The sequence below is a fragment of the Dipodomys ordii genome, unplaced genomic scaffold (genome assembly GCF_000151885.1).
Source record: "Dipodomys ordii isolate 6190 unplaced genomic scaffold, Dord_2.0 Scaffold6, whole genome shotgun sequence".
Lineage (NCBI taxonomy): Eukaryota > Metazoa > Chordata > Mammalia > Rodentia > Heteromyidae > Dipodomys > Dipodomys ordii.
Genome location: NW_012267222.1, coordinates 9,904,637 through 9,915,635, shown reverse-complemented (window position 1 = coordinate 9,915,635; position 10,999 = coordinate 9,904,637). Strand labels below are relative to the sequence as shown.

Below are 10,999 nucleotides of genomic sequence, written 5' to 3'. Positions count from 1 at the left end.
TTCAGCTCAAGGCTAGCGCTCTACCACTTGAGCTACAGCACCACTTCCAGCTTTTTCTGCTTATGTGGTGCTAAGGAATTGAACCTAGGGCCTCATGCATGTGAGGCAAGCGCTCTACCACTAAGTCACCTTCCCAGTCCCCTTTTTTTTCACTTCTTGATTGACAGTTGAGTTCATTCCAGTTTGGAGCAAATATGAATAAAGCTGCTGTTAACATTCATGCACAAGTTTTTTGTGGGCATTTTACTTATTTTGAAAACCATCTAAGAATGAAATTGCTAGGTTTGAGGATGAATGGATGTTTATAAGCAGTTGAGGAGACATTGGTAGGTTGATCAAGGAAAAAGAAATCCCACTGGGAAGAGTAGAAGACTGGAAACCAATCTCTTCCACTTTTCATCTTCTTCAAGTACAGAGGGGTGGGAGACAAGTAGGGATAGGAGGCAAGGAAGTCAAGTGTTTATAGAATAGAAACTCTGGAAGAAGAATTTGCCCTCCTGGCATGTAATTGTATATTCTTATAGCAGTTTGTAAAGTTTATTTCTCTGGCATGCAATTGTACATTCTTTCAGTAGTTTCTAAAATATTTTATTTCTGTAATTTCTTTTAATCTTCATGGCAGGGCTATGGTATAGGCAAAGCACATATTATAGTATTCCCTTTTAGAATTTAGAAAAACAAGGTCCCGCAGCAAGTTATTGTCTTAACTGGGACTCAAATCCAGTTTCAAATAAGAAGTTTCTTGGCCTTGTCTGTGACCTAGTTCAAATACCTACTAATATAGAACCTTGGACAAATTACTTAACCTCTGAGGATCTGTTTTCCCAATTGCACAGTGAATATAATACTAGCTCCTGTCTCAAATTTTGAGAGACAGAGAAGAGCTATCAGCTTCATGGCAAACGACACACAGTAGGAGTATGAGAGTTATTAGTAGGGTCTGAATCTAAGGTAGATAAGTGGTCTTGGCTAAAGAAAATATTAGTGTTGAAGATCAGGAATATAAAATAGATCATGTCTGTGGTGGGGGGACTAGGAAAGGGCGGATGTGGTGAAAACACTGGGTGTTGTTGAGATTGGTGTGGGAAAGGAGGATGAGGGATGAGAGAGACTGATGGAAGGAGGGAATCTGATCCAGCTATGTTGTGTGCATATAGGAGCATGGCAAAGTGAAACCTCCTTGCACAAGTAATTGACGGTAATTAAAATATTAATCTTGGCCAGGCTCCTGTGACTCATAGCTATAATCCTAGCTACTTGAGAGGCTGAGGGGTTGAGGTTCAGAGCCAGCCTGGGCAGAGGCAAATCCTCAAGACTCTTATCTCCAATTAATCAGCAAAAAGCTGCAACTGAAGTCATGGCTCAAGTGGAAGAGTACCAGCTATGAGCAAAAAAAGCTAAGTGATAAAGAGGCTCTGAATTCAAGTTCTGGCACCAGCACCTAGATAGAGCGTTACGTAGGTAGGTAGGTAGATAGATAGATAGATAGATAGATAGATAGATAGATAGATAGATAGATAGATAGATAGATAGATAGATAGAATAGTTGTTTTAAAAGCCATTTTAATCTATAAACTGCTGTAGACATGTACACTTACTGTACACTTACTACATGTCACTGTTGAACGTGTGGCCACATTCCTGCCTCTTCTTTCTTTTCATTCTTCACTGACCCAGTACAAGGAATCTTACCCATCCACCTCTTAGAAGGAACCTGGATCCCAAGGATTTACAGTATTTATTAATTAAGAGGTCACTGATGGGAAATTGGATCTTGGCATTAGACTGTATATGTAAGAGCCAAGCTGCAGTCTGTAGCACTTGCCCAAAGGCCTTCTGAGAGGTATGGTGATGAGTTAGCTGTGCTTTCTTCTACAGACTGATGACAGCAATGGTGACTTGGACCCAGGAGTCTTGCTGACAGCTCAGACCATCACATCTGAGACCACAAGCAGTACCACCACAACTCAGATTACCAAGGTAACAGAGCTTCTTTAAGGAACTCAGTGACATAAAGAGCTTGCAACCACCCCTGGGAAGGAAGCACTTCCATCCAAAAGCAGAGTTTTTCTCTTGTAATCTTAGCTACTCAGAAGTCTGAGTATTTCAATACGAAGCCAGACCACGGAGGAAAGTCTGGTCCTGTTGCTTGAACTGGGCCTAGGCACTGTCTCTGAGCTTTTTCTGTTCAAGGCTAGCATTCTACCACTTCAACTACAGTTCTACTTCCAGTTCTTTTGGTAGTTTTTAGTGGAGAGAAGAGTCTCATGGCCTTTCCTGCCCAGGCTGACTTCAAACTGCAATCCTCAGATCTCATGAGCTACCTATGCATGGCTTCCATGATACTCAGGAGACTGAGAACTGAGGAATCATGGTTTGAAGCCAATTGGGAAAAAAAAAAATCTGTGATATTTTTATCTACAGTTAACCAGCAAAAAGCCAAAATTAGGGCTATAGCTCAAGTGGTAGCTTGAGGGAAAAAGCTGAGGATCGTCAGCCAAAGCCAGGTCCAGGCCATGCAGAAAAGTCTGTGAGACTCTTTTCTCCAATTAACCAGCAAAAAGCTAGAAGTGGAGCTGTGGTTTAAGTGGTAGAATATCAGCTTTGAGCAGAAAAGCCAAGCAAGAGCTCAAGGCTCTGTGTTCAAGTCCCAGTACCATCATACATACAAATGAAAAGTAAATTCAAGTCTAGCCTGGGCAACTTAGATCCTTTCTCAAAGAAGTTTAAAATAGCTGAAGATATATTTCTGTGGTAAAGTACTTGCTTGCCTACACAAGTCTATAGATCAGACCTCAGCAACAAACCCATTTCCCCCCAAAAATATTTGGAGTATAGCTTTCAGAATAATTAGTAGTAGAAGTATAGCTTAGTTGTAGAATGATTGCATAGCATGCAACAGGCCCTGGGGGGAGTCTTCAAAAATAATTTTTTGTGTGCAGTACTGCAGTTTGAATTCAGGACCTGGACAACACTGTCCCAAAGGGTTTTTTTTGTTGTTGTTGGTGGTGGTGGTTTTTGCTCAAGACTAGTGCTTTACCACTTGAGCCACAGATATACTTCTAGCTTTTTGGTTGCTAGTTGACGATAAGAGTCTCATAGACATTTCTACTGAGCTGACTTTGAACCATGATCCGTAGGTCTCAGCCTCCTGAGTAGCTAAGACTGTAGTCATAAGCCACTGGTGCCCAGCTGTAAAAATTATTTTTAAAAATCAACTGTACATAATAATCTGTGTTTGTTGTTTTGGTGTATTTTTATTGTGAAAAATACTGTACTGAGGAGTTACAATTACATGGGCAAGATAATGAGTACATTTCTTATCAAGCATTGTAGCCTCCTCCTTTGTTTCCCATCCTCCCCTCGCCCCCCCACCCAATCCTCCCTGTGGGCCCCCCCCCCATTTTGGTGTTTTTCTCTTGCTATATTTCCGATCTCATATGGCCACCTACTTTTGGTTACAGACCGTAAAAGGTGGGATTTCAGAGACCCGGATTGAAAAGAGAATTGTGATCACAGGAGATGGCGATATTGACCATGACCAGGTAGGAATGCTGAGGAAGTCAGGATGGGAGGGTGGAAGATTGATGGGTGCAGTGATGTCACATCCCAAAAGATACTGCTGACTGCTTCATCGCTGCTACTCTAGCCCTTGAAACAAAGAGACTCAAGCCCCGTAGACCTGGGGGTGGGGGAGAGGCTCTGCAGATGGGGAAGCTAGGAGTGCAGTGAAAAGAGCAGGGGCTTCGGACTCAAAGATCTGAGGTCAAATACTAGTTCTTATCTCAATGAAGACACTATAAACTGGGGGTTATAGTTGGTGTCCTCCTCTCGATTACTGTTCAGATCCTGAGATAACTGGATGTGTACTGAGTGACAGGCACGTGGTAGGATCTGAATAGAAGGAGCAATAGTACCCTTGCCAGAGGCTAGATGATACCAGAGAACTAGGGAGTGCTGTTGAGACTGTGGGCTGGGGAAGGGGGGTCGCACACAGGATGGTGGCCAGGATGGTGGCCAGGACACCGCCCAGCCCCTGTCCTCAGACTTGTTCGCTTTCATCTAACTTCCTGTGCTACCTTAGGCAAATCACCTCATCTCTGGTAGTTTCTTCTCCTGAAAGAGAGTGGATGAATCCAAATAATTCCTGGGCCCTTCTGGGTACTAAAAGTTCTATATTTTTATGATAATTGGGTGCTAATTGTGTGCTACAAGCAATTATCAAATAATAAGGTCAGGATTACTGTTCCCTATTCTCCGCTGGGCCGGTTAGACCAGCAAAGCTGCAGAGAAGAGGGGGTGGAGGAGACTATGCAAATGCCTCTGGAATCACTGACAGGACTGCCAGAGCTATAACTCTGGGCCTTTATGCTGATGAGCTGCCTGCCTGCAAGGAAGGAAAGCTGAGCTGCAGTGCTGGCAGTTCCCTTGGCAGCGGGCTGAGACTTAGAGCTGGGAGTACTGGGATTGGGGTCTCAGAAACAAGGATGCAGAGCCCAAGTGCGCGGCCCACAGTCTCCCAGCCTCCCTCAGGTATGGCCTGAGTCCATGCTGAGTGCTCAGTCCTCACTACACAGCAGAGCCGTGGATACGGACGCTTGTGGTTTACAGGGAGCCTCACCGGTGTGCCCCAGTAACTTCTGTGAGCCCTAGTTTCACCCTTGTCACGTAAATACCATCACAGGTTTTATCTGGAGTGATTTGTCCAAGAAGCATGGGGAGTAGTGCTCTCTGGTTGAGGAGAGCTGCACTTTAGGAAGACCTCCTAAGGAAAGCAGTGAGGTGCATGTGGGCCTTCCTAGAGAGGAAGAGGCAGAGGTGCCAGGGAGCGCCTGAGCTGGGTGAGAAGTGGGAGTAAATGGGTTAGAAAAACAGGCTCAGGGAGGAGGAGCAGGGATCTATAGGAGGCAAGTCCAAGAATACCTTTCATGAATCCGAGAGGACAGAAGAGTTTTCCTCTTCTCTTGACCCTCCTAGAGATGGTTTTCAGGATCCAAAGTGAGCAGGCAGCTGGAGAATTCTAGCCAGTCCTCTATTCTTGGGTGGGGGGAAGGAGACTGCAGGCAATGCTAACAGCTGGGCAAGTGGTACCACTGTCCTCCTTTGACCTTCTCCGTGTGATCTCAGCCTTCCTCCCATGCCCAAACTCCTCCAACACTCAACAGGCCCCCCCGGGAACCTACCAGACAGTGTAGTGAAGAGAAAAGTTATCTAATAGCTATGAGACAACAAGCACTTAATTAACCTGCAGTTTACTCATCTGTAAGTGGAAGGAGGGAAAACATGTTGTGAGGATTAAATAAATGATGAATGATATGCTTAGACCAGGGTGCGGCACATAGTAAGCCTTCACTGAACTTCTCAAGTCCCTGTCCAACTCCTTGAAGGAAAGCTCTACCCTTCCCTGCCTGTGTGTCATTGGCCCAGGAGCCTCATCTATGCAGGATGGTGGAGGGGCAGGGTAATGACCAGCTTCCTCTGGCCTAAGTGCAATGTACCCTGGTACATTGTCAGAAATGAGTAGTGCCTTCCTTCACTAGCCAGGCTGCTTTGTGCATAATGGGCTCTATTTCTTGTTCACAGGTCCTTGTACAAGCTATCAAGGAAGCAAAGGAGCAGCATCCGGACATGTCAGTGACCAAGGTGGTTGTCCATCAAGAGACTGAGATCTCTGAGGAATGAGCTCAGGTAGGAGATGCCTCAGCCTGAGCGAGTCACAGCTGGAACTTGAGGTACCACTAGGTGACAACATTGGGACTTGATAAAGTAAGGCAGAGAATATTAAGCATCTGGCTTCTTGAAGATGATAATAATCATAACTTTAAAATATCTGGTCTGAGCACTGGTGGCTCACACCTGTAATCCCAGCTACTCAGGAGTCTGAGATCTGAGGACTGAGGTTTGAAACCAGACTGGACAAATTCAAGAGCCTCTCATCTCCAATTAATCAACAAAAAGTCAGGGCTAGAATTTGTGGCTCAATGTCAGCCTTAAGTAAAAAAATTTCAAGACCCTGAGCACAGACACACACTCTTTCTCTCTCTCACACACACACACACACACACATATATATAGATACATATACACACAGTCTGAAGGCTGGAGCTGTAGTCAATTCATCTTGTATCTTCATAAAATCTAATACATATCTTTGTATTAATTTTTTAAAGTATTTGGCTCTAATCAAAACAGCCAGATCATTTGTGTCTTCCTGCCTTAATGTACCTGCAGTGAGGATATAAACCTCACCCACCTCTGGAATCTTCCTGTACTTCATTCACCTTTCCCTGCCCTCTCTCTGCTGCTGGGGTGATCTGTATCTCTGGAATCTCTGAGCCTGCAAGACCAAGGCTTCTAGAAGGGTGAGGACTGGGAAGGCTCTGGGAAAGTGGCTAAAGCGCTGGGACCAGACCAGAACATTGGAAGTAGAAAACTGCTTTGGGGCATCCAGGTAAATTCATGCCTAGACCTGAAGAGTCATCAGGAAGGACTGGCCCAGTATTCAGTTCTTTTTCTTTTTTGTCAGTCATGGGGCTTGAATTTAGGACCTGGGCACAGTCCCTGAGCTTTTTTTGCTCAAGACTAGTGCTCTGCTACTTTGAGCCACAGCTCCATTTCTGGTTTTCAGTTGGTTAATTGGAGATAAAGAGTCTCATGGGCTTTCCTGCCTGGGCTGGATCTGAACAGCAATCTGCAGATCTCAGCCTCCTGAGTAGCTAGGATTACAGACATCAGCCATGTGTCCAGCCCAGTATTCAGTTCTAATTGTCACTTATGGCCACCAAGAGTTGGCAGTAGCAGCAGGAAGCTGGCTTCTTTGCAAGATTTTAAAATGTGCTTTTTTTCTTTCCCCTAGGAACTATCCTACCCCAACTCCCTGCCTTCCCTATGCCCAAGACAAACCAGCGAAATGCTAAAGAAGCCAGCCTGCAAGTCAGACTCCAGACTTTCAAGATCATTCTAGACCACCAGAAAATTTACTTTGTTTTCTATTTGGAATTTATATCGAGATTCTTCTAGATATCATTGATCCTTTTCAAGATCTTTTTCTATATTGTGATACCAGAAATTGTTCCACTTTTCACTCTATGAACCATTTTTGAAGAGTTTTTTGGGTTTTTTTAATGGGATAATTTGTAACCCATTCAACCTAGGCTCTCCTCACTGATCCTCAACCCAGGTACTGAAAGGGTCTACAGATTTCAGGACATCCTTCAGAGACTCTGTCAACTATGTTGGAGGCCAAAGTCAATTCCCTGGGATGCCCCTCTTCCCCAAGTTTTACCCTTTGATGACAGCAGAGACTTCATGAACCAGTTCTTTCTCAAAGCCAACCATAAAATGTCACCAGCATGTTAAGCAGGGCAATTCCTCTGATCCACAGACCCCAGATAAATGTCTTCTCCCTTGGTGAGGGTGTCTGATGAGGCGGGCCTCTGCTGAGAATGTAGTGTTGGGTTTCCTTCCCTCTCTCCTTCTCTCTACTTTGGAGCTTCCTTAGGTAAGAGATGTAGGAAGTTGCTTCAAATGTATCTGATACTGTGAATGTTCGAACAAGTATCTGTGGCCTTCACTTCCCCCCGCCCTCACACCTTACCAGAAGCCATGGTTTTGCCCAGTACCCCAAGCTCCTCGCCAAGGAGACTAAAACACATGGAAAAACAGACCTTTTTTTTTAGCTATGTTCTAGTGGAACATTTTCAGTGGTGGTTTGGCAAAGGAAAGTTAATGAGGTTTTTTAAATAAAGTCTAGTTCTGGGAGTGTGCACCTCACTCGAAGGAGCGGTGGCATTTACTTCAGCTCCAGCTAAGGAGCACTTCCACCAAGGAGCACTCAGAGAGTCATGGTCTTTGACCTTCCTGCTCTCTACAAGCACCTGCCTAAGGAGACTCTTCAGTAAGCAAAGTATTGGCTTTTGGTGGCCACTCCCACAGGACACCACGAGACGGGGGTACAAAGCCCCCTACTCATTCCCATTCACTGCCTGAGGTCTATCAAATTATGTAGGCTTGCTTTCCTAGAAGGCTTCCAATTTAGTTTTTATTATTATTTTCTCTCTCTCTGGCTTCATTTTGAAAATGAGGTCTGGTGCCCCTGATTCCTACTAAGGATTTGGGAGCATTAAAAAAAAAAAGTCAAACAGGCTTCTCTAGTCCAGCTTGCTTCCTCCCCCAAACAGACCTGCCTGGAAGCATCTTGGAATCCAGATTCTAGGCTAGAAAGGAGCATCATGAGATTAGACAGTGTGTCAGTGACAGCAGTCACTTGGGGGCCCAAGGGCAGTGAATAAGAGAAGTCAGTAGCCAGGGGCAGGACACCACAGCCCTTACTAATTGACTTCTGTTTAGGTGAACTGAGCGATTTGATTTTTTTGTGTATTTTCCTTTTCGTTCTCACGTGGACTGTGACTGCCCACACGAAGCTCTCTAAGGCGGGGCGGGGGGGGGGGACATGGTGGGACATGTGACAGACATGAGGGAAGGAGGCTGTCCTCTCTCAGGAATGAACGTACAGGCTGTGGTGGAGCTTGAAGTGGTGGCACGTTAGAACTCCCCCTCTTATCAGTCAAGCTTAGCTGACTTTGCCGGCTTCTCCAAGGCCAGACCTTCTGTGGAAGGAGCATTTCCTTCCCAGCTCATAGAGCTGAAATCTGGGATAGAGAAGATGGGGGGGGGAAGACAGGGGTCCACTATCCCAAATATGGTGCATGATCCAGCTCAGTGCAGCAGTTCTAACAGCACAGGACCTCCACCTCAGATCTGAGGGCTTGAACTTTCCTCCGCTCACTCCTCCTCTCTGCAGCCTTTGTCTCTGGACCCAAAGAACTCTAGCATCCTTCCAGGCCTCTTCCCCCTTCCCTGGCAACAGATCTCAAGGTTTGGCAATTGTTTGGATTTTTTTCACTCTGCAGTTTGTGTGTGTGTGTGTGTGTGTATGCGTGTATGAACCAACTCTATCCAGGTAGAAATGGTGAAGGGGGAGGGGAGTAAGATTTCCAGGGTCAGAAGCCTGGCAACAGTTTTCCTAAAGTGACTCAGACACACCACAGTAACAAATCTCGCTGCAATTTTATTTTTACTTCAGAAGTAAAGGTTTCCTTCAAACTTCATGAGATCTCTGCCACCTACCCACAAAGCAAGACCTGTCCTCATAAGCCCAGGGAGCCTACCTGCAGGGCCCTGTCAGAACACCTGCTCCACCCCCTCCCAGGCCAGCGTTGTGTATTCCTGGGGGGGCTGAGGAGACCACCTTGGGAAGTGGAGCCCACCATCCTTGACACTCACACGAACTCTGTTCAGGATGCCAGGTGCAGGCTACCTGTTTTTACAAATCTCTCTCAAATGTATTATTTTGGTGACAAAAATGAAGGAGCTTTGTAAATTTTTTTAAAAAATTATGAATCATATATCAAGTAGTTGTTTACATTTCTTGACAAAATAGAACTATGGCAGCAGAATTACATTGGCAAAAACCCTTAGATTAAATAGGCAATAATTAGGTCTGCTGTTTCGGCCTTTTGTAGTGAGGGGAGTGGTTGTAGTGTTGAGATCTGTGTTTGGTCTTGCTTCTTGTATTGCATTTTTCAATAAACTTCAAAAAAAATGCCTATGAGGACTGATCCACTTTTCCATTTCTCTTCCTTCAGTAGCATGGGGAAAATTAAACCTGCGTGGGAGAGACTTAAACTGAAGCCATAGTCTGAGCTACCCACACTGGCCAAAGTACAGCATCAGGATTGTAGAAGGGGCCTTGTAAGAACTGGTCAGTGCTGTCTGTCAAAACGGGAGGGTGCTGTTGTAGCATAGGCTACCGTGAAGGAAAGGCCAGACCTCAGGGCAAGGCAGTGGCAGTAATGACCCTACTGGGTTAGAGCCCCCCAGGGCCAAGGGAAGAAAGAGTCTTAGGTGGTGGGAGTCAAAGGCTCACTCCCCACCCCAGATGGCAGTGGGAGTTTCTCAGCTTCACACCATCTTCCCAGAGGCCCAGATTCCATCACCAGTGCAGATGAAACCTCCCAACCTACCTTCCAAGTCTTAAGGGTCCTTGCCCCCCACTTAAACAAACCCCATGCATCTCCTGATCACCTTGGCCTGGACCTCCACCCCCCTCAGGTACCTGTCCGGGGCTAAGGCCACAGGTAGAGGCAGAAGACAATCCTGAGGCCGAGTCATGCTGGTCTCCGCACTGCACATTAAAACACGCCTGGCCCGCTCATTGAGCCCAGTGCAGCCGGCATTTCTCTGCCCACATATGGGTCAGGAGGCCTTAGTGGCTGCGGGAGTCAAGAGCATCCATCCTGACCTGGGATGTGACAGAAGCAGCTACTACTAGACATTGGACCACCGGTCCTCCGGTCCTGTTAACCACGGCCCATGGTGCTGCCTCATAGCAGGTGTTTGCCTGCTTCTCAGACCCGGGCCCCCAAGTCTCCTCCTCCCAATTTGGCATACCCCCCCAGGCTGAGGCGGTCCAGCCGTGGCCAGCTTCGGTGAGCACAGTCCCGAGCGGCTGGGGCCCCCAGGAGGAGCTCCCCAAGTCCCAGATCCAGAGACTTGGAATGTTCAATACAGGAACCAGAGGGCTGCACTGTGATGATCACGTGGCCAGGCTGGGTTCGGGGACCCCACGGTGGGGGCAGCCCCGGGCCCTTCAGCGGGTAGCTGTTGAGCAGGGCAGGTAACCCCAAGCGAGGATTAGCAGGCTCTGAACGCAGACTCCGCACTGACGGGACGGGCGAGGTGCCCCGATGCGGGGACAGGTCCCAACTTTCTGGCTCTGCGCAGCCCAGGGCTCCGGCAGTCCTGGGCCCGGGGCTGGGGAGGAGGGCACAGTCCCGGCCCGGGCCGTCGGGGGGCCGCAGGGCCTGCGCCCGCAGCACCCCCTGGCGGAGCCGCCTGGTCTCCAGGTCTCGGTTCTCATACAGAAGCGTGTTGGCGCAGATGAACACGAACAGGCCGACGCCCATAATCACCGGCCCCAGCAGCCGCAGCCGCTCGT

General features: G+C 47.0%; 2 protein-coding genes across 2 annotated transcripts in view; one reads left to right on the top strand and one right to left on the bottom strand.

The window, feature by feature from the left end:
• Epb41 (erythrocyte membrane protein band 4.1) overlaps positions 1 to 7,357 on the top strand; it is a 156,581-nt gene extending 149,224 nt beyond the window's left edge. Inside the window, exons 17-20 of the mRNA XM_013032135.1 lie at positions 1,879 to 1,980; positions 3,465 to 3,545; positions 5,584 to 5,688; positions 6,857 to 7,357. Coding sequence (XP_012887589.1) covers positions 1,879 to 1,980; positions 3,465 to 3,545; positions 5,584 to 5,682 — 282 coding nt within the window. The 3' untranslated portion in view covers positions 5,683 to 5,688; positions 6,857 to 7,357. The remainder of the gene's footprint in view (positions 1 to 1,878; positions 1,981 to 3,464; positions 3,546 to 5,583; positions 5,689 to 6,856) is intronic.
• Positions 7,358 to 7,668: 311 nt separating this feature from the next.
• The window catches only part of Tmem200b (transmembrane protein 200B), a 7,040-nt gene continuing 3,709 nt past the window's right edge, over positions 7,669 to 10,999 (bottom strand). The window contains exon 2 of the mRNA XM_013032122.1: positions 7,669 to 10,994. Coding sequence (XP_012887576.1) covers positions 10,410 to 10,994 — 585 coding nt within the window. The 3' untranslated portion in view covers positions 7,669 to 10,409. The remainder of the gene's footprint in view (positions 10,995 to 10,999) is intronic.